General features: G+C 41.6%; 1 protein-coding gene across 2 annotated transcripts; it reads right to left on the reverse strand.

Moving 5' to 3' along the window:
- Positions 1–509: 509 nt before the first annotated feature.
- On the reverse strand, positions 510–22,883 carry MTNR1B (melatonin receptor 1B). 2 transcript variants are annotated; one of them, XM_039718768.1, is made up of 2 exons: positions 22,630–22,883; positions 510–1,519 (listed from the first exon to the last, which is right to left on the reverse strand). In XM_039718768.1, exons 1-2 carry the CDS (start codon positions 22,844–22,846, stop codon positions 651–653), a joined length of 1,086 nt encoding a protein of 361 aa, XP_039574702.1. In that variant the 5' UTR covers positions 22,847–22,883; the 3' UTR covers positions 510–650. The 2 variants fall into 2 exon arrangements, with proteins under 2 accessions (XP_039574702.1, XP_039574703.1); XM_039718769.1 differs by lacking the exon at positions 510–1,519 and adding an exon at positions 22,018–22,444 and having other exon boundaries at positions 22,630–22,881.
- Positions 22,884–23,726: the final 843 nt, after the last annotated feature.

Here is a 23,726-nt window from a genome sequence, read left to right on the forward strand (position 1 = left end):
TAAACCAATTACATTATCTACCATAAAATTAACCATGAAAGATGAAGCGAGTAGACACAGCGTATTCCCATTCTCAATGTATGTAAGTATGAAGAACCTGTGAGGAAAGTCTCTAATGTTAATATTTGCTTATACACAAATATTCTTCTCTCCAGTTTATAAATTGGATTGAAAGACACCATTACTGTCACAGAAATGCAATGTTTGGCTTATGTGTGAAAAATAGAGTGTCTGTCTCACCCTCTGTTCAGACACAGAAGGGAGGAAAATACCACTCCAGAGCTTTGATGAGCTGCTGAACACATAGACTCACTACATCTTCAAAGAAATGAATCCTGATCTTGTATAAAGAATGCAAAACTCCCGCTGAAGTAAAAAAATACCTCATTCATATGTCTGGAAGCAGGATTCAGCTCTCAGAACTAAAACAGCTTGCACCCACCTGCTGCTTTAATTCTGAAACACGTTTTCAATCAATATCTTGTATAAATCACTAATCCAGAGCAATGTGCTTTACTATGAAAACAGTATTCCAGTCATAAAGTGTGATCCATGTGGACACTCCCCAGAATTAAGCAGGAATGACCAGAACATTACAATTATGATCTTGGTTTTCTGCATGACAAACTCTTGCATTGACTATTACACATTTACAAGGTTTCAGTTTTCATTTGGTTATTGTTGTTTAAAGCAGGAGAAGGCTTGCTCTTCTGGGCATCAGTTCCTCCTTTGGATGTGTCCTGGAAGAAAAGCCTTGGCATCCACAGTGACATTAAAATTCGTTTATATTCATTCCGAAAATTCTGATTAAGAAGACCATATATTATTGCATTAAGGCAGCTGTTGAAATAGGCCATTAAGTAGCTTATAATGAATAGCCATTCAGGAACTTTTGGTGCCATTTCCGTAGGATCAATGGCTACAGCCAGTCCAATGAAGTTTAGAGGTGCCCAACAAAAGGCAAAAATCACAAAAACAACAAACATGGTAAGAAAGTTTCTGAAGTCACTTGGCTTCAATCTTGGCTTTGTTTCTGACTTGACTCGTCTTCGTACTTGAAGTACTAAAACCCAAATTCGAAGGTAGCAGAAGCTGACAATGGTGATAGGGACGATGAAGTGAATGACCACAACAGCTATTGTATAGTAGGAGCTTGCAGTTTGGACAAAGGTGCAGGAATAGATGCGTGGATCATACTTCAAAGAGCCAACAAAAAAATTTGGCACAGTTGCAATTACTGTTAATATCCAGACTAAGGAGACGTACAACATTGTATTCCAACAGCTGTACACTTTGTCATAGGCAAAACTATGACATATGTAGCAATATCTGTTTATTGCAATTGCAGTGATGTTGAAAATAGAGCCTATTACACTTAGTCCCATCACAAAGCCACTCGCTTTACAGTGTGTTTCACCCAGTGTCCATCCATTGTGGAAAATAGCTAAGAGCACCAGTGGGTATGGATACAAGGCCACCACCAGATCAGCCAAAGCTAGGCTCACCACAAATGCGTTACCTGGAAGGAAAGAAAAATACAGAAGCATAAGTCTGAAAGCAAGCACAGCTGTGAAGAAGAAAAGTGTTACACTATTTTGGATGTCTGCAATGTTAAATTATTTGTGATGTCAGCAAGCAGCTGGTATATAGGACCAACAGGAAAATGATTTTACAATGTAACTTGGAACACCACAGAAATATCTGCAGCAATAGGATGTTTCAAATCTGTTGGTGACTGGATTATACCCCCCTTGCTCCTTTTATCTCTGTTTATGGCTAAACATAGCCATCTGTGAGCAGCATAAGCACATGTTGATTTGTTTAATTGTAGCTAATTCCACAGCTAGATTGATAAAATGAAAAAGAAAAAAAGTCTAAATAGATATTATGTCTATAGATATTAAGTCTAAAAAGATATTATGCATTCTAACCTATCACTGGAACGCTGACGGGCTTCACAAGCACAAAAGAGAAGGATATACAAAGACTAGGTCTATAAGTATTGGAAGGATGTGTTGTTTTATCTATACTCTAAATTGCAGCACAATATTTGCAGAATAGATATTTTCTGCATGAATGGCCTACCCATACTGCAGTTATTTTCTCACTGGATTGTCTAAGGAAAAGTGAATTGTCTTCACCATCCTCTGCAGAAAGACATATTTAATTACACAAAGAAAAGTTCCATGCATGCAAGAGGAAGTATTCATGTGTTATGCTGATGATATTCAGGAAATATAGGTGATATGGCTGAGCCTTATCGTCTCTTTAACCAATGCCCTTTGCATCAGTTTGAAATTTCTGACATTTTATCTAAGGGTATTTTTATAAAATAGAGAGATAGTAAACTATATTCCTGAAAAATGTTCTTTAGGAACTCCACTCTAGAAGACAGAGGTACCAACTTTGCATTCTTGGCATTTAGAATGTAAATGGTTTGTATGGTGTTGTATATGGCTTTCCTACTCTTTTTTTCATTCCTGGAAGTCCTTCACAGCATGAACTGATATGGAAAAATCCAAGCAATTTTAAAAATAGTGCATGGAACATAATCATTTTTTGAAAAGAGCAGTTAGGTACTCCATTCTACAAATTCTGAGCTTACTAGTCCTCAAATAACAAGTTCTCCATGTCATATTAAGAATGGCATTAACTGGAAGTTGTAAAAGCAACAACCATGTATAAATATGCTCATCAAAACCGAAAGAATTTCACATCTACTCTCTTTTCTCCACCTGCTTTACATGTGCAGCTTCCTGAATTAAAGAATAGGGAGCTGTCTTTCTCCCATACACTTTAGGGGACCACCATGCTCATCAGAACTTGCACAGCAAGTAAACTTAAGGGAAAGCAGGATGATCCATCTGTGCCCTCAGAAACATAGCCCATCTCAAGAGTGGTGCGCAACTTATTTGAGATAGCTCCTTGTTATATATTTAGTAGCCTGTTTTATATATTTTTAAAAGCTACCCAAGTCGTTCCATAGCTGCAGCTGGATGATTTGTGAGGAAAGATTGAACAATTTAGGGAGACGATTGAGTGGGCCGTGATAACTTCAAACAAGCAAAGCAGGAAGGATATGACTCTTTCTTATGATTGTCATGAATCCAAGCAAGCTTCAGTCACAACAAGGAAGTTTCAAAGCAGACAAAGAGAACAAAAATTTAATGGCAAGAAGAAGGAAGTGTGGGAGCACCTTGCTTTGAGTCTGCCACTGAAGATTTTAAGAAAATAGAAAACAAGTGTTTGTCAGTACTGGCCTAGATAAAGCTGATCCCTTTGTGCAGGAAGGATGAGATGACTGTGAAGGCCTCTTGTAGCCATGTGGCAAACAGAACAAAACCAAAAACTAACAAAAGAACAGGGGCATCTTTATCAGAATGTATTTACATCATGGCAACAAAGATTTCTTTTATGTTTTTTCATCACTGTATCAGACATTAGAAGATAGAGAAATCAGAGATGGAAGTGAGAAGAAAGGAAAGAAGAAAAAAAGGAAAGAAAATATACTCTTTTTTTCTGTTTTGGAGTGCCTTTTGGAGAAAGAGATAATTTAGTCTAGTGTGTTCACTAAGATTAATCTAAACTCTAAGGCCTTCCAGCATCAGCTTCTACCCAAAATGTAATTGTTCAGTTGAAATAGAGTGGGCATTGAGCTCTTTCAATCACATTTGGAAATAAACCGTAAAGTACATTTAGCAAGATATTTTCAAAGTTTTGAGAGAAATTTAGGACTTCTTGAAAATTCCAGGTGCAATGAATAAATAGAGTGAGCAAGAAACTTGTCAAAAACTTAATTTACTAGTTTACAACTCAGAAGAAAAATGGTCCAATATCTATAAAGGCCTCAGGTGATTTGTCACTTCTATGGCTTTTTACAGGGTTGAATGTTCCCACTGTGCACTGCAAAGTAAAGTCCAATGGTATTTTTCTGTCTTTGTGGATGACTACAGAATTAAGTTTAATGTTTATTACTGCAATGAATAATCTACAGGAGTAGAGAGAAACTTTTCTAATTCAAAAAACATAAATAATTGACATTTTGAGAAATCAAAGGTCATAGACATTTTCTATGTGCTTGGAGAAAGTAAATGTTCCTTGACACACCTGACCCAGGGCTTTTAGGGTGGCTTAAATTACATTCATAATATAACTAAAGAGGCAACTTTTTGCTGCTTCTACCAAAACAGAAAGCACAGAATTTTCATCTAGCTGGAATAATTATCATTGCTTCTGGAATTTACTTGATGAACTTTGTTTGTAGATTTCAGTTTCATAAGACAGAGAGGTATATTCATTTTTTCATTGGAGTGGAAATACACCTTAATTACAAGCAGTAGCTACTGAAAGCCAAATGTCTTGCCAGGCATTAAAAAATATGCACATCTGTGCTGTTCTAAACATTGATAGTTCCATGCATAAAAACGAAAATAAGTTCTGATATTGACTTTGGGTGCAACAGAACTAGATGGGTATTTCATGAAGCTTTCCTACATATTGATTTACTTACTACAACTAACAGGAGAAAGAGAACTGTCGCATCCTCTTGTAATCTTAATATGACTGGATGTTGTAGGAATTTACTTACAGAACAAACTTTTTGATAAGACCAAAACTTTTAAGGGCTAAGCATCTGCCTTCTGAGAAGACAAATGACTTTTAATCTCTCTACTAAAACCAGAAGCAATTGCAATGAGCAACTATTTTTTAAAGGTTTTTCTTCTCTTTTTGGTTTTAAACTGGTTAAAATGCTTAATTATATATCATGGTGTTGTTTGGGGATTTTTTTAGGTAGTGTTTTGGTTGTTACATATTTGTTTAACAAGTTTTTATACATTACATACAGACATCACCCTCTTCAATCTATGGCATCGGCAGCAGGTGGAGCAGAGAATTAAGTCTTTCACACACTGACATTTGAATTCCCTGTGACAGTACAAGCCAAGACCTAGGGAAAGCTTTGATTTACTGAGACATGTTAATTTGGTATAATGTTCAACAGCGTGTTGCTAACAGAAGGTGTAACATAATGCTCCAAACAAATGCCAGATGGGTGTTTGTTTTCTTTGAATGTGACAGTTTAAAGGCAGTGATATGCTCTTTTGTAGTTATGTTTCATTATTTCAGATATTAGTGAGGTATACTGCAGACTTTGATACAAGGGAAAGGGACAGGCAATAGATTTCCACTAGAGCAATCTATTTTAGAGCCTTCCTGCCCTCCAGCATATCAACACTCCCATGCAATTTGGTGTTGTCTGCAAATAGACTGAAGGGACACTCAATCCCCTTGTCCAGATCACTGATAAAGATATTAAACAGGACTGGCCTGAGGAAGAATGCCGGACTCACAAGAACAAATGCTTAGCACGTAAAAAGGACTTGGAGATTGTGGCTAAGTGACTTGCAGACTCCTGGACTGGACCAGAACTGTATTCTTGGCTCTACATCTGCAGCTATGAGTTAGTGCTGGGAGCTACATTTGCAGGAGTGAATTTTAGGCTTATTAGGCAGATCTCTCAGTTGTCAACACAGACACAGATTTACTGAAAGGAGGTATCTAAGCTGCGCTGTTGTTTTTGAGATCTTGATTTTGGCATGCTTGACAACTAGGCATGAATATAACCCAAAACCAAATCTCCGCTTCTTCTGCATGCTCACTTTTCTTCTCCCTCTGGTTAAACATGGGAGCGAGCACTAGTCCTTGCTGCGAGTTCGCTGCCTTGAGTTTGCCAACAGACTACAGGTGCAAAAGCGCTGTGCGACTAAAAGCTAGGTAAAAAGGCCTGAGGTTTGTAATCCCTGAGTGCAGTTTGCTCGCCTGTGGCTTCCCCTGGTGCTGGTGGGGACGGTGGTGACTCTCTGTTGCCACCTAGTGCGGGAGCCCACCACGGCAGAGACATCGCATCACCCAGCAGGGCAGGGGGAACACGCCCGGGGCTGGCTCTTCCAAAGCAGAACACCGATCGTTAATCACATCCTACATGTACGGGGTGATAAATGCTTTTCTGGGCTTCTGATACTTTTTGAGATTGCAGGAACTTTTCCACTACTGGGTATTTTCATAGAGAAAAGGGGAAGCAGAAGAGGCAAGACAGGTCTACTACTAGAAATTTCACTGTTGCTTAGTGGTTAGGACACTTCCATGACAGAAGAACACTTCTTTGAAAAAGAGTTTATGTCTCCCGTAGTCCCCAGAGAGTGCCCCACTCACCAGCCCTGCTGCTCTTCTGGGGTTAGCGTGCTTGTCTCTTTCTAGGTTATGTTCAAGAATTTCAGCCTAGAATCAGAATACACAGGTTACCACTTGTATTGTAGAGTGCTCTTTATCAGTATGCTCATCCAAAAATAGTTTAAAAATCCTTCTCATGATTTAACAGCAGGGAAACTGAGATAGGTGCAGGAACTTTCCAAGACATTGATTAGGAAGAACACTCCAGGTCCATGAACCTTGCTCTTGTTCTTACTTTTCTCTGTTAGATAATACCACCTCTGTTAGGCATCCTCTGGGAAAAGTAGCAGCACTGGTCCAACTTTCTTCTCCCAAACAGCATCCTAGTGGCATATTGATGCTGAGGGATGGAGCACATAGAAGAGATAGAGCTATTAAATAAGGCCAGTTGTATTAAAAGCAAACAAAAGGGAGTGGTTGCTGCACTAGGTAGTAAATCCTTAACAGATTTTGCAGATGAAAAAATGTTGCTTGTGTTCAAGGGAAGACTGGAAAAGTACTTGTAAGAGTACTTATTTGAAGTACTACATTTGAAGTTTACTTAACAGACATACCATACTAGATTTAGGAACTCCTCTGAGATGGAAGGAATCACAAGTTGTAATAATACAGAAGCATCGTGCAGGTTTGCTCTGTTCTCTTTTTCTCCTCAGTGCCTGCTTCCATCTACTGCTAAAGACAGATCATGAGTCTAGCTATGCCTTGTTCTGTGTGTCCAGCCATCTGAAACTGAGCTGCATTTTGCAGCAGGCTCAGGGGAGAAGATCCCTTATATCCATGTTCTAACAGTGAAGTCAGGAATAATACAGAAACATTGTGCAGGCTTGCTCTGTTCTCTTTCTCCTCAGTGCCTGCTTCCATTTACTGCTAAAGACAGAGTATGAGTCTAGCTATGCCTTGTTCTGTGTGTCCAGCCATCTGAAACTGAGCTGCATTTTGCAGCAGGCTCAGGGGAGAAGATCCCTTATATCTATGTTCTAACAGTGAAGTCAGGCTCTTGCCTTGAGGGTAGTCTAGGATGGAAAAGGCCCATGTTGCTGCTGAGAGAATCACAGACTTGTAGAATCTTAGAATGGTTTGAGCTGGAAGGGACCTTAACTATCATCTTGTTCCAACCCCCCTGCCATGGGCAAGGACACCTTCCACTGGATCAGATTGCTCAGTGCTCTACCCAGCCTGGCCTTGAACACATCCAGGGTTTGGGCATCCACGTTTTCTCCGGTCAACCTGTGCCAGTGTCTCACCACCATCACAGTAAAGAATTTCTTACTAATATCTAATCTAAGTCTACCCTCTTTAGCTTAAAATCTCCCCTTTTTCAGTTCAGATGTCACACGGGGAGCGAAGCCAAGACATTCACTCTGAGGCTTAGTGCCATGGCACCAGTGGCAGCCTAGCCTCAGAACCTCCGGTTGCTGAGCACAACCACTACATAACAACAAAACTAGACTGGCTTTTCATTGGTTCATGAAATAAGTCCTGTTTTCTGTATCTGCCAGTACATATCATCTTAATTTTCTTCTTTTGAAGTGGTCACAGCTGTTGATTGCTTCAACCAAGAAAGAATAGGAAACCTACTTGTACAACTGCAAGTATGAAAACTCATTTACTGCTGACAAAGGGGCTAATATGAAAGGCTGTAAAATACAACAGGTGCAATCTAGTTAGAACCTATAAAGAGCTGGGTGACCTATAATTTTTAATAACTTTTTTTCAGTGTCTCAACATTATATTGCATGTCAAAAAAAAAAAAAAAAGTGAAATATGTAGCATTTTATAGTGTGTTGCTTTGCTAAAGAAACAAACAAAAGCCCTACCCCAAAACTTGAGATCAACTATAAAAGACTGAAGTGTGGAACCAAACAAAGGAAGAATATTTCACTTCTAAAAACTCTGGAAAAAAACTTCATTATGCCCTGACAGATTTTAATTTATATTGTGTGAAACAATAGTTAATTCCATCACCTTTATTATGACATTCATCTTTGCTATTGTATCTAAACTGTATTTGTGTCAAAGGAAATTATGTTGGTTTTTTTCCTTTATTACTGCAACAAAACATTGCTCAAGTCCTCAGAATAACTTAACTTTCACCTTCTTTTATAAAAAAAGACAGGAAATTGAAAAGTGAAAATAATTTTGTTCAAACTAAAACCATGTTTTGTTTTGTTAAGCTGTTTGGTTTGTGTTTTGTTCTATTTTAATATTTGCTAGCAGATTAGTTGAATTTTAAAAAAAACCAAACAAACCAACAAATCTCAGACATTAAATAGTTCTATTTTAAAATATAAGGCTTAAGATATTCCTGAAGATACTAAGCCTATCAGGCTGGTATATGAAGTGAATAAAATTGGGGACTATTGGAGACTGTGGGACACAATCAGGACCAATTTGCCAAGAGATTTGACTAGCCATGATAAGGTGCATCTTGTAGTTTAGCCCCGCAGACTAATTTCAACAGTACAGAACTTTTTGACCAGTGTAGATGTTTGGATCTCCACTTTCAGATCATGCAAGTGGCAATTTGCTCAGTGCTTTTCTCAACTGCTCCATAGGGCTGCAGGTGGAGGACTTGCAGCCTGTGACAGCTACAGAGACAAATATGTGCAAAGCATGTACATGTCAACATGTCAACAGCAGGTTCCATCTGCTAAAAGAAACCAAATTGAAGCCCATTATTCCTCCTATGTACTTTTCAGTGTTCTGTGTTCGACTCCCAGACACGGTGGAGGATCCTGGATTTTTATAAAATAGGATCTGATAGACTGCAGTAAATAGAGTACACGGGACCTTCTAATTGGAAAACACTTATGTTGACAAGTTGCCAATGCTTCTAAACAACCTATGGAGTCCCTTCCTTATAATCTTCTTTTCTTCTCTTGTTTCCTGTTTCACCGTGGAAGAAAATAGGTGATACTTGACAAAAATGGCCATTATAATCTTTCAGTAAGGAAAAGTCTTACCCTTTCTGCTCTGAGCTTTTGGAAGGCCTCATTACTGTACATGTATAGGGAGATGAATGTCTTCAGAAGCTGTTGTCAGTCTCTGCCATCTGCTTCTTTTGGAAATAAAGTCTTAAAGCAAAGTACAGTGACATGATTCATCTTATAATGATACTCATAGGTTTGTAAACAGCATGTGAACAGATGAATAAATAATATGCTTTTACAGAAGATGATTGTGTATTCTCCTCTGAAGTATTAGCTGCTTTGTGCTCCAACTCAATACAGACAAAGTGTGTAATGATCATTTGCTGAATCAAGGTCTTTTCTGAGAGCCAGTAGAAGCCTTGACAAATGACAAGACAACAAATCTACTGTGGCTGGGCCTGCAAGTAATGATATTGCTGAGACAGGTAAATGAGGAGTGATAGGCATGCAACCAATATAACCACAGTATCATGAAAGTTGGAATTGGTCTCTGGAGTTCATCTAGTCCAGCCCTCCCATTCAAAGAGGGATAAATTATAGTGGGTTGTTCAGGGCCATGTCCAGTCAGCCTTTCACTGTCTGCAGCCACAGAGACTCAACAACCTCCCAGGGTGACGTGCTCCAGTAAGGAATCAGTGTACTGCATATTTACTGTTTTCACTAGGGAATAGAGGCCAGATGCTCTATTTTGTGACAGATGAGGGATCTACTTGATCTACTAAATATCAGAGGGCACTTAAGATCATACCTGTTAACATGCATGCAGACACAAGACATGGTCATTAACAATGAGCTAGACTTGCTTGGTCAGAAAAAGAGGCCCCAGTGCAGATTAGAATAGATGGGGCTTTGTTTTTCTTATACTTCTGCCTTCGGATTCTTTGTGACAGCAGGATTTTTTGAATAATCTTCGAGTGAACAAAATAGACTGAGCCAAACAGAGAACCTGGACCAAGAAATATTTCCAGACCAGTAAATCTACAGAGCAGTAAAGGTACAGAACTCTATGGGGGTGGACCGCGGAGTCTGGTAGAGGCTGCACAGAAAGAGGTAGGAGGCACCAGCTCCTAGCAAAATAATTTTCAGAAAGCAATTCCCACAAGGCTAGAATGCTCCTCCTTATCTAGATACTCACCTACTAGGTTCGGCTTACCCTGGCCATTTTCAGAAAGCAATTCCCACTGGCTTTAACAAGGCTAGAATGCTCCTCCTTATCTAGATACTCACCTACTAGGTTCGGCTTACCCTGGCTGCAGAATCCTGTTCCACATGCTACTCTGATGACCTTTGAGCTCTGTGAACTGACTGCAACCAGCCCTTCAGAGCAGCTCCTTGTGGCAGCTCTAGCCAGTTCACCCCAGTGGGTGACCTGGTGGCCTGTGACCCAGAAAGTGAGCTGTGGGTGACTTCTGTCTGCCTAACCTACTGAGTCACACTCTTTTACTCCATGAACACACTTGCAAACTGGAGCAAAACATTACAGTTTTTACTAAGCCGAGCTCAAATGGAAATCACTATATTTATTCTTTAATGCACACATTTTCATGTAATGTGTATATATATATATACTATATGAGAATGTTTGAGGGTGTTTGAAGGTCACCTACTTCACTGCAGTGTTTGCTCTCCATAAGCAGAGCAGATATTCTGGCTTCATCTTTAACCAGGAAGCGGGCTGTACAGCAAGTTTTACAGTTTTTATGGTCCTGGCATGCCAGGTGTTTCATAAGAGGGACTAAAGAAGATTGCATTGTTTTTAGATTATCCAACCAAAGGCATAATTACAGGACCGCAAATTAGTTAACTTTTCTTCTACTTTGAAACAGCAGATGTCCAGTGCTGCAATTGGACTCTGGATTTAGTAGTTGAGGTTTCATACCCAGCACCATAATCATAGGTAAAATCTTATAAACTCTTTCAACTCACCAGTAGGTAATTTTTTCTAGGCAAATCAGTATGGTTACACCATCCTTCTACAAAGGCTGCCTTAACATCTGATTAATATTTTACACATTTTGCTTGTAATGACTGCAAATGGAAGAATAAAAGTCTTGCTTAACATGAAAACTGATTCAGAAAGCAATCTTTTGTCCATGGGCTCTAACCTCACCTGTGACTCTAATAACAAGTACTTTTGCAGTTGCTTAAAAAATATCTCAGGGAGACTTCTTGTCCTTGAGTAGGAGTGCTTTCAATTTTCACAGCACAACACTCACTTTATGACACTATATTTTATGCCAGTAAAACACCTGGAGTATAATGGTGTACTATCTGACTTGAGGCAGGGAAGTTTGAATTTTAAATATTCTTTCTTTCATGACCACTAACATAACAAGACAAAGGCATACAAAGATACCAGTTCCTTATTAATCTTTTTTTTTCTTCTCTAACAATCCAAAAATTACATCCTGTACATTCCAGTGAGTAACAACTGATTTCAAGGAAGCTGGTTGGAATGTTTAGTCTTTTAAGACTCTTAAGAACCTTAAGTGACAGTTTACAGAAAGGAGGGATGGACAACTCCCAGCTGGCACATGGTGACTATGCCATTTGCACGTCTTTACTTTTCTTGAAGAAAAGCAGCATGTTTTAATATAACAGTCTTTTATTTGTCAGTAGAAAATCTGATTAGAGTTGACTACTTCTAAGAACACATTTTAAAAGTCCTAAAGATCACAACTCCAATAAATTTCACCATATACAGGATCTATGCACTGAATGGGCACCTTGAATAGACACTTTTTTCATTAAACTGTGTGGATAATATTCAAAAAGTAGGTTATTTTTACTAGGACATAAAAATAGCTAGATTGATTATTATTACATATATTCATAGGTGACAGCCTTCTCACAAAAGGTTCTTTTCCCTATTTGCACTCAAATGAAATGCTGTGTATACTTGAATTATTTAGAAAAATGGAACTGGCTTTAGAATGAGAGGACACTGGGAATTTTGGGCAGCATTGGAGCAAATCATAGAGACCTGAGGATGCCACTTATTGGCTCCTGTCTTCTTTGCAGTGATATATTTTACGATTTGCTGCTAGTTCTGAACTTACAATTAGTTAACATAACTATATTTATAAGGGCTGAGATAGCAAGTAGATATTTTTCTTGTTAGTCAGACTGTTAATTCCAGGAGCTGCATGTGCTATCTTCTGACAGCAGTTATTGCCTACGTTGAGCAAATATGGCAATATAAACCAACAGGTAAGCAGATGTTGTTCTATAGCAAAAAACCAACAATATCAATGGAACTATCATATAAATTATTATAATCTTCATAAAGTGTTTAAACATTGAAACTGATCCAAGTCCATACAACACAGCTGAATAAAATAGGAAGTCTGTCAGAAGGGTTATGTTTTTTCTGCAGACATAATTTAAGCAGCATTTTTTAAAGAGTATAATCAAATACCTCTACAATTAATAAATAATTAAAAAGAGGATCCCAACTATCAGGATTCTAGTCATTTGATTAACATGTTTAAGGTGTTTTAATTTGTTTTTATGTCAAGATGTAGCTGTTCCATATGCAGCTGAAATGTCAGGAAAATGCTGACTTTGATATAGCTCAGTCCTTATCAGTATGGAGATCAAAAGTAAAACAGAAGATTCTAAAGCAGCTACTGTTGTTAAGGAGGACACACCACAGTGTTGCACCCACAGTGATTTAGACATGTTTCTGTAAGATTTTGCTGTCAGGAAATCTGTTTTATGCCCATATCAAGGTGGAAAGTTAAAAAAGCAGAACAACTTCTCGGATTAATTTTTAGGAAGATGAAAATTGCGATAACATTAGCATTCCTTTCTGCAAGTGAAAAAATGGTTTTAGCAGCTCAGGATAACATGGCTGTTTTCATATGTATTCTTTGGGACAAGGCAATGTACTTTCCAGTTTATGGCAAGGCACCAATATGCACTTATAAAGGATAACTTCTAAGAAGATAAAATCTGAAGCATATCTGAAGGTAGTGGTACTCATAATAGATCTGAATTGGAGTAGGAGTAGAATTTACTCCTAGAGGCAGAGAACAGGTTGTCACTGATTTGATGGAATAAGAGTAGTCTCCTATAACATCCTCAACACAATGATTAAAGTAATCTGGTGAATATATATCTGCTAAGAATAGATGAAAAAAATAGTCTTTGAAAATTAGTTGTCCTAGCATTGTGGGGAGGTTTGGTCTCTTAGCTCTGGCTGATTGCGCCAAAGAGCACCATGAATCCTTGAATTGCTTCTGCTGCTCCATCCAAGAATAGAGCTTTACTGCAGAGAGGTCATTCCTCATGCAGTCAGAGAGTCTTGCAAAAGGAATGTCAGTCCAGAGTCCAGGGGAGAGCTGGCAGGAAAGGGAGTGCTCCTAAGACACATTGGAACTGCCATAATACAGCTGCTAAGAGCTCCTTCTAATTTCCTGTATCTGAGAGTACGTTTGCATTGGTTATATCAAGGAGATGAAAGAAACTTATTCATACTCTGAGCTGAAAAAAAAAAAAAAAACCACCAAAAAAAAGCAAAAGCTATGTGACTGTGTTAGAGTAGGCCTTAAGGGGAGCCTGAACACAGTATTGCAGGAAAAGCATCACACTAACAGCATCCTTTGGTTTTCCTTCCCTTGAAACATGGGTAGAATGGACTTGTGCCAAATGAAATACATGACAGAAATACACCCTTATATTCCTCTTTACAAGTTCAGGAAAACATACTTCTGCAGCTCAAATAAATCCTTATCATTCTATTTCCTCTAAAGATAAGCATACCAATAGCTCCACTTATTAAGTGGAATAGGACTTAATATTACATGCTAAAATAAAAGTATCTTGGAGCTGATCTTGCCAATAAACTTTCTTTTTGCTTATCAGTAAATGGAATACTTTACCATACAGTATAAAAGTAAATGATAATTCAGAACAATGATAACTTGGCAGTAATGTATTGCTTCAAAGGAAGATACAAAATACCCTATGGCTGCAGAACAACCTGCAATAAGTTACAATTTTACCCTAAACAGCATTCCCTGTGGTGCAGATTGATGGAGAAGTTATTTTTCTACTTTATGATGTTTCTGTATTCCTAAATACATCTTTCAATCCCTCTAGGATCATAATTACCTTACAAACTTTCTATTTCTGAAATAATTTAAAATTCCGTATCCTTCAGATTTTTTCTCTTCTAGAACAATCTTAGGTTTCCACTTTTCACTTTTTTCTAAATTTATCTGCAAGATTCACATCCTTTGTTAAAGAAATTTTCTTACTTTGCAAATTAATAATACTGGCTTTTCACTTTGCTTTTCTACTTTTGGAATTATTTGCAGGTTAACAAAGTTGAGAGTTATTATTTTACAAGTAACTTTGAAGCCACATTTTCTCATTTGGTTACTGTTTGAACCAAGTTTCACAGAAAAGAGAATGGAACTGGTGATGAACTTATTCTGTTTCCTCTCCAAGAAGAGAATAGAAGCATAATTAGAATTACGAGATGAGTCACGAGCACATGACTGAATAGTTCTAGAAGTTATATAGAAAGCTTTGGAGTATTGATCATTTGGAGGTATTTTCTGGGAAGAGGTTTCATATCTTCATGGACAGACTTCACCTAAGCATATGGGATACCAGCTTGCAATCCAAGCTGGCAGAATGAGTAAAAAGAACTTGAAGTTGAGAGATGGGAAGAGAGCTTGAGAAGAAACCATATAGTTTCTTCATTTAACATCAGGGCAAGGGAATTTTGGCTTCAGGAAGGTGGTGGCAAAAAATATAGAAAACAGGAGCTCAGTCGTTGTGGAGTTCAACTGGAGTGGTAATATAAAAAGCAGTAGAGTCAGTTAAAGGGTGCCAGGAACCCGTGAAATAAAATAGGGGATCCAAAACCAGTGAGAAATAAAAATAAAACTTCATGGAAACAATTCTGTTAGAATGATGATTCTGTTAGAATGTGATCAGAGAAGAGAAATATCAACCAAAAGGTTTACTGTCTTCATAAAAGAAGGAGAATGAAGAGAGAGAGAGATTGAGAGACAGGGGATATCCTGGTAAAAGCCAAAATTACATTGGTGAAGAGCTGTAAAGACAATGTGCAGTGAAGAATGCAGAAACCTGAAACTGGATTAGAATGCCTTCTAGTAGGAAAACACTAATGGAGCCAATTTAACATCAGAACAATGCAGGTCCTCACGGATTAGAATGCCTTCAATTTAGTAGGAAAACACTAATGGAGCCAATTTAACATCAGGACAATGCAGGTCCTCATATGTAAAGGGGAAAATAAGGACAGAAATGGCAGCTGAGTTCTGGACATACACCCAGCAGATTTCTTCAGTTCAGAGTCTATTTGCCAGTATACCCCAGCCTTTGTTTTCATAAAGAACAAAGACATCCCTGAAGAGCCTGCCATAGAAAATAAGGTTGTATTGAAAGCATATGAGATTATTTTGGTTAAATTAAATAAAAGAATAAACAAAGCAGACATAACTAAGAAGGGGGCTTGCACATTTTGATAAATAAAAGAAGCTAATTAGCAAAGTGAAATCATCTGTACTGAGGAGCTTAGGGACTTGAATGTGGAGGAAGGTTGGCATTTTTTCATATTAAAGGTACAAAAATATTCTCTGTAACTTGCATCCAAAAGAGGGAAAAACATAAGAAAAAGTTCCAGATCTAGATGGAGAAGTTATCTCAGTAAGGATACTGGGGGCAATAAGTGAGGCTAGAAGTAAAAGATATGTTCACCAAAGAAAATTGCTAGAGAGAGCAAAAATGGATAAAAGGGAAACTGACAAATCCCCTGAACTTCTTTGACTTTGCAAAGACTTCTAAAATTACTAAAAGGCACTTTCAGCACAGTAAAAAGGAGAAAAGGAAAGACAAGTTACTGGGGGAGGGGTACCCTGAAAATTGAGTTAAAATGGCTTCTGGTTTGAAGAAAGATTTTGCTAGACCTCTTAATAAGGACAAAAATGGGGCCAAGGCAGGCTGACAGATGAGGAATTAGCATAACTACAATAAAGCAAAATATCAGAAAGATTGAATAAAATTGATGGTAGGAACTTTTTAACATCTGTTATCTTAGAGATAGTGTTGTGTTCCGAAAGTATTGAGAGCTACATGTGGGACCTGTAAAAAGGGGCTGAAATGTTCTCTAGTCCTCACTGCCAGTAGGGAAGTGCAGATTTCTCTCAGGCTTGAGTGATTTGATTTCTCTCAGAGCTTGGCTCCCACATGCATCCCAAAGAGCAGTGTTGCCATGACTCACTTGCAGCTGTGGTGCTCTCACACTTTACTACCCATTTCCTCCTGCTTTGCTATGGTGCTGCACAAATGCTGTTCCTTTTTACATGAATGGTGCTTGCAGTAAGTCAGAAAAGCAATTAGGGAGTAATAAGAACAGTAAACTAGTGTTGCCACCTCTGGAAGATTAATTTGTCCACCATAGAGTATGTGCTAACATGTCACCTTTTTTCAAGGTTGGAAATTGTTGAAAAGGAAGAATGAATTGAGAAATATTTGGGTTCTTAATCTCAGTTGTAGCCAAGACTGGAGAGACAAACTCGGAGGGATAGGAAAATTAAAGATGCATGTATAGACAAACGGAATAAAATCAATGTGAGCTTATAAAAAGTGGCTGTACCAACTAATCTGATCATCTTTATTTAATAAAAGCTGGACTTGGACTTTCTGGATCTGGAGGTTGCTCTAAACAGATCTAGCCTTGGAATCACCAGGGTACCACTTACAGTCTGTTGCTACCACTGCCTGGACAATGATGAAAGAAAATTGTTGGACCGGAGGGAGATAACCTACATTGAACTAATTTTGTCTGTTTCAGAAGTATTACGTCACAAACCACAAAAAGAATTAATGAATTTTTGTGATAATACAAAGTTGAGAGCCTACTGATACATGGACAAGTCAAGTTCTTTTTTTGCTTGAGGACTAAAAGACCAGAAAGTGGATAGAGTATAATAACATGAGATATGAGGTCAGAAAATGAAGGAATAATTTTGTAAAAAAAGAAATAGAAGAGCTGCATCAGCAAGTGACTGCACCAAGAACAGTCACCCATATTATGCTACCACATAAAAGGAAAATATGTCTTCAAGGCATGCCAGGTCCATTTTGTCCATCCAGGAAAGGACAGAGAAGAATAGAATGTTAATATTTAAGAAAATAGAGTAAGATTTAACATTTAAGAAAAGAGAGTATCGTGGTACTTCATCTGCATTACTGTGAACAGGTCAGTTTAAGACAGATTAATTTAGTTTGGAAAGACCTCAAAAACCCAGGAAAACTAAGAATGCAGCTACTTAGAGGAAACTAAAAGTATTGTCTACTATGGAAAAAAAAAAGGTTGAGGGGTAAACATTTGTTTACTGCCCATTAATATTGCAGAAAAGTTCTCAACAGGTCGAAAAACAATCCACTCAAATTAAATGACAATTGTAATTCTACAAATAAAGATATTCACTCTAAGTAAGCAACTAATAATCACAAAGTTACAATAAAGTAAAAATGAGTTTGAATCACAATAAGAGATAGAAGACCATTATTCTAAATGTTGGGTTCAATGAACTTTTGTGAATGCTGAAGCTATGTTCCCATCAATTTCTTAGCATTAAGCACCTTTAAGCTGAATGTGAGAGAGAATATGAAAGCCAAACACACCCAGTCCTGAAGCTAAGAATTCTGTGGATCCAGGGTTGAAAGAGTAAGGAGTTCAAAAGCCGAAACCATCAGATGGGATCTCATGATCTGCTCATCAAAATATGTTCTTGTCAGTATCATCACTGCTGGTATTGGACAATTTTTCCAAGTGTTTTCAGAAACAGATTTCTCCACTGTCATTTTGTAAGAGATGGATTCCATCACAGGAAACAAGTGTCCTGTTTTCCAGTGGACAGGAAAAATAATAGCAGAGAAATAAAGGAGGGAAAGAGAACTGTGTGTGGCCAAAGAGATGAAGAATAACTGAAAATGGCATTTAACAATGGGAATAACTTACCTTCAGCTGTATCACAGAGATGTGGAGTGAAGGCTATGGAAAGGGGAAGAGCATGAAAAAATACTACAAGACTTGCTTATATATTGCTGAACAAGTTTATTTAGTAGATTGATAAGTATCAACATTATAATTCTACATGCAGGATTGTTTATTTTGTACAAATATACATATAAGAAGCATTGTCCATCTCTAGAGCCACATGTTAGACAAAACTAAACATGCAAATACACCCATGCTCTTACAGGTAAAAGAAACATGAAATGAGAAGCGTTGTCCATTTCTAGAGCTACATACATGTTAGACAGAACTAAACATGCAAATACACCCATGCTCTTACAGGTAAAAGAAACATGAAATTTTATTTAATTTGTGTTGCAATAGCACCTTGCTATTCAAATGGAAATCAGAGTCTCACTGTGCTGTGTTAGCTGATATATATAGAAAGGAAAATAGTGGAGAGGGTGAGGAGGGCTGACAAAATGCACTAAAAATACCACTTTCCACTAATGCATTCTTTGGCAACGCACCAAAGTTAATATTAATATTCTGCCAAAAGTCAAAGGGTCCCAAGTCCTCATTACTATTTGAAATTATATTGAGTTAATGTGCCTAATTCTCACTTCTCACTGATTCCATGCTGGCTTTAGAGCCAATGAAGTATAAATGGTTTGCTTTATCTCTGTCCTCTGGGAGATGCCTTGCTGGTTCCCACCTTCTAGAGTGCTTCCTACCAGGTTCTTACCCCAGCCTATAATGCTACGTTTATAGCTACGGCTATACAAAAGTATCTTTAAAGTTCTTAAAAGCATCTAGTGGCTTTGATTTACTTGATGCACCTTCGGGTACTTGATCATCCAGCAGTGGTTGTTGAGCTCATGTAAACTTTAACACTTCAAAAGTTGAGCAATGTAAAAGCTGCCATCAACTGGGCATGTTTAATTGAAGCCATACAAAATCAATAATTGTTTTTGAAAATTCAGAACACATTTGACATTTCAAGTAGAAAGGCAAGCTGATTTAATTTTATTATTTCCACATACAAAGTTTTATTTAATTTTGCAGTGTGTTAGACGAAATTGCTCTCTTCCCAAATTAGAAATGATAAAAGCATTAATTTCTGTAAATTAAATCACTTTCAGAGATCAGAAGTTGCTCAGCCTCTCACAGAAAGACTGGGTGCAGTTATGTAAGACAAGCATGTTGATTCATACCAATTATGCTATGCATTACTTGGAAGAGTCTTCACAGATTTTCCCCAAAACCAAATTTAAATGTGGGAAAGAGGCTTCTGTGATCTGAAAGAGGCTTCTGTGATCTGAAACAATCATTCTGTTGTAAGGCTGGCAAAATTCCCATGTTTAAGGAGTGAATGAGCAAGGTCCAGAAACACCAGTCCTATCTATTCTTTATTTCTCTCCCGCTGAACATAATAGGGTACAAACCCAATGGCTAATAGGTAATTTTATTTCACTCCATTCTTGCACTTCCCATTATATAACAGCATTAGAATAGATTTACTTTTGGTCATGCTTTAATTTTTAGGACAGTGATGCATAACTACACTGTTTCCAGTTATCAGATCTCTCTGTGAAATCTAGAACAGAATAGTGTTGATAAATCCTGGAAAAATTGCTAAAGACCTGTATTGCTTTCTGAAGGTATGATTACTTCTTGTGCCACAGAAGCAGACAGAGCTGGTTAATTTATTCCTTATACACTTGTGACTTATTTGAAGTCCCAAACTCTCATCCAAGAAAAATCTCTCACTAACTTCTTCAAAGGGAACTGAGTGCTCATGATGTATAGCTCTTCCTTTTCCTTCGATCATCTAGATGTCTTCCTGTCATAACCATTCCCCTAACTTCATCTTTTCCTTCTCTGACAAGGTCTAACTCCTTTCATGCCGTGTTTCCTCACCATTTCACTTTTTTCTGCATTCACTCCCCTTGCAGGTACAAACACGTTGTTTCTTGTTTGCTCAGAATAGAAACCTGCAAGTCCACCTGCTTTTCCATCTTTCTTTGTCAGAGGCTAAGGGCTCCCAAGTACTATCTTAGCTCTTTGCCACTTTCCCATCCCCTCTATCACTCCACCCACATCACTTTCCAGTCCTCTTCCACTCTGCTTCCTCCCTAAGAAATTTTTCCTGAAAAGATTTCTGTAGACATTTACCAAACTATGCCCTTTCAGTTTCACCTCCAAGAGTCATGTCTGCCTGATGTAAAACTAAGAACTGGCAATTTAAAAGGTATTTAACCTTATAAAGATTATGCAGACAGAATTCCCTGCTGTTTTCCATTGTACTTATCAAAGCTAAAGAGATCTTTGGGACAGGGTCAACGACATCACGTTAAGGATTATCCTAGAAGGAGATCAATTAGCAGGTATTTGAACTAGGTAAGACGACTACGTTTGGGGGGGGGGGGTTGTTTTTGTTTTGTGGCGTGTGTGGGGGGGGTGTGTTTTGATTTTTTTGGGGTTTTTTTTGTTTGTTTGCTTCTGGGTTTTTTTCCCCCAGCAGTCCCAGGGTGCCACAGAGTACTTTGATCAGTATCTTGAAAGTTACTCTTCCAGGCACCACAAACTTCCCTTTGCTGTTGTCTGGGTGAAGGGACTGTTTTAGAAGAGACTCCCTCTCTTCCTCCCCCCGGACGGGATCTGATGCCTCGGGCCGGCCGCCCCCTCCAGCGATGGGGGAACAGCCCCTGTTCCCTGGGCGCTTCCGCCCCCCGGAGTCCAGGCGCGAATCCCTCGGGAACCCGCCTTCCCCCGGCGCCGAGGGGGCCGGGAGAGCGCCGGTGAGTCACGGCGGGTCCCGCGGCACTCCCTGCCCGGCCCCGCTCGCCCGGGGCAGAGCCCGGCGCTGCTCGGCGGTCGCGGTCCCGCTCGGGGCACGCAGGGCTCCGGCTCGGGACGTGCCGGCACTAGCGGCCCCGGCTCTGCTTCTCTCGGCTCGGTCCCCTGGGACGGAGAGCCCAAGCACAAGCGCACGGACTAGCAGCGGCCTCGCCATGTCTTCCTCCGCTCAGCCAAACCACCCTTCCAGACGTTCTCAGGCTCGGTGCTGCTCGGGGGGTGTGATCCCTCAGCCCCGTGTACACGGGACCTGCCGGCATCTCCCGCCTGCAGCTAGACTGGGGAGCGCCAGAGCGATCCCTCCATAAACTGCTTTTGCCCCTAAGCACCATTTAGCTTAAAGCAAGGGCGAGCGAGCGCGGCTCCCCGTTAGCCGGAGCTCTAGTCACCGCACGTGAGACACGACAGCGCTGGGGAAGCGACACTGGTTACAAAAACCCCAAACCAGCACCCCCACCACCCCCAGGAGAAACAAGCCAGCCGCCCTCCCTCCTTCCCGGTGGCAAGGGAGCACGCGCTGACACAGAGGATCGATGGCAGAACCCTCCGGCTCCCAGTGAGGGGAGCGTAGCGCTTCGGACTCCCGCCAGCTCCCAGCAAAGTTTCGTTACCCCGACCTGCGTGCGCATGGAAAAGGAGAGAACTCGAGTCTCGGAGGAATGAGGAGTTCCGGGAACAGCTAAGTAAGTACAATAAGAACTATAGCACATACACCACAATTTCGGGGGCGGCACTTTATACTGCACCGACACCCAGCATCCAGCCGAGTGCCCAGCCCTGCGCGTCAGGGAATAATCGGCTCCATGGACGGGGGGAGCCAGAGGAGCTCTGGGATCCGCACGCAGCGGGACGTGCGCGAATCAGGGCCAGGAGGCAAATCAGAGAAGCTGGTGACAAACTACAGAGTTTTGTAGTTTGAAACATGTTGTAACCAGCCCGGCAGAGATGAGGAGATAAAGCCGGTATGTTTAGCAAGTAAAAAACGCAGAGCAACATTCTAGCACACACAAGGAGAAACTGTAGACACGACTCAAAGACAACACCGCACTTTATTGGTTGCGTTCTGGTTGAAGGATACGCGATGAGGAGACGAGAAGGCGATTTCGTGAAGACTACCGTGAACTCTGATGAGGGGTCCAGAGAGCGGGCTGAGCCGCCTCCCCACGCATGCACAGCACCGTGGGGGACTCTTGAGCAAGTTTTAAAAGCTCCTCCTTCACTCTTCCGACGGCTTTGGGCACGCTTTTTGCCGCCGGATGGCACCGATTCCCCTCTTCGGGAGCTCCATAGAGACCACATAATGCCTCATCAGGAGCCACGGAACGACCTGCGATCCCGGACGGAGGGCAGGACGGAGCCCGAGGGGAGCGCAGAGGCGGCGCGCTGGGGAGGGTGACGGAGCGCCTGGGGGTCCCTGCACACACTACAGGGCAAGAACCAATGGATGGGGACCCTGGTCCCCCGCCTTCAGCCGGCGGCCCGCACGGACTCGACAAGCGGGCGGACTCCTCAGGACAGGTGGAAGCCAGGACAAGGATAGCGGCGGGACTCGGGCGCTCGCCGCTCCCTGCCACCGCCGGGGCAGGGTGCGGGGGGTCCAGCCCTTACCTGAGTTCCGAAGCTTGCGGTTCTTGAAGACGGAGAGGATGACCAGCAGGTTGCCCAGGATGTCCACCACGGTGGTGAAGATCAGCACGCTGGACAGCACCGGCACCACCCAGGCGGGCCGCGGGGCGCCCGCCGCCGCCGCCTCCCGCTCCGCCAAGCCGAGGCGGCCGCGCCCGCCCGGGTCACAGCAGTTCCTCAGGGAGCCGTTCTCCAGCATCGCGGCCACCCCGTCCCGGCGCCTCCCCGCGGTGACCGGCGGCGGCCCCGCGGACTGACCGCGCGGGCGGCCGGGAACGGCTTTAAGGGGCGCGCCGGGCGCTGCTCCACCGGGAGGGGCGGGGATGGGGCGGTGCCAGAGCCCCCTCCCCTTGCCGGGCGGTGGGGGAAGCCCGGGGGCGGGCCAGCCCCGCCTGCCGAGGGAGGGAGGGAGGGAGGAGGCGGCGGGAGCGGAGCGGAGCGGAGCGGAGCGGGAGCGGCGGGGACTGCCGGGGCGCGGACAGCATCCGCGGGTAGCGGTGGCAGCCGCGCTCGGCCATCCCCGGTGACAGCTTGCGCGGCCGGAGAGCCGCGGGGACAGGAGGGGGCGGCGGAGAAACCCTGTCCCAAAGCACTGCACCGGCCCCAGGGCTCAGCCGCCGGGAGAGCGCTTGTTGGGGGGTTGTTTATGTTTTGGTTCCAGGGAGTTGTTTTGGTTGTTTTTTCCCTGCCCCGCGGCTCGGACCGCGGTGTTCCCGGCAGCGCAAGGCCAGCGCTCCCCCCGGCTCTGGCCGCCAGGCACACGGTGCGCCCAGACGAGTGTTCCTGGCACACTCCTCCCGTCGGCCTGGCAGCAGATCTGAGGGGTCGTACGCTGCCTTGGCCGTGGCCTTGTGCCTCGCGTTTGAGCACAGCGGTCACTGAGGGCAGCGCCCGTGGGGCGATAGCTGCGAGCGCCTCGGACGGGACCAGCCCGCGCCCATGTCGGCTTCGGGAGCCGGGCGCGTTCCGCGGGATTTTCCTTCCAAGCTGCAGGGCAGACAGAAGGGCACCGACGGGCTTCACTCTGCAATTAGTCTCGTTTCCTTTGGGCCCCTCAGAGTGACAGCTACCATATGCTC

Source organism: Passer montanus, unplaced genomic scaffold, assembly GCF_014805655.1.
Source record: "Passer montanus isolate IOZ18808 unplaced genomic scaffold, ASM1480565v1 scaffold4, whole genome shotgun sequence".
NCBI lineage: Eukaryota > Metazoa > Chordata > Aves > Passeriformes > Passeridae > Passer > Passer montanus.

Coding starts and splice junctions, on each gene's coding strand:
- MTNR1B (XM_039718768.1), bottom strand. CDS start 22,846: ATGCTGGAGAACGGCTCCCTGAGGAACTGCTGTGACCCGGGCGGGCGC. Junction 1,520..22,629: donor CCGCAAGCTTCGGAACTCAG/GTAAGGGCTGGA, acceptor CTTTCCTTCCAG/GTAACGCATTTGTGGTGAGC.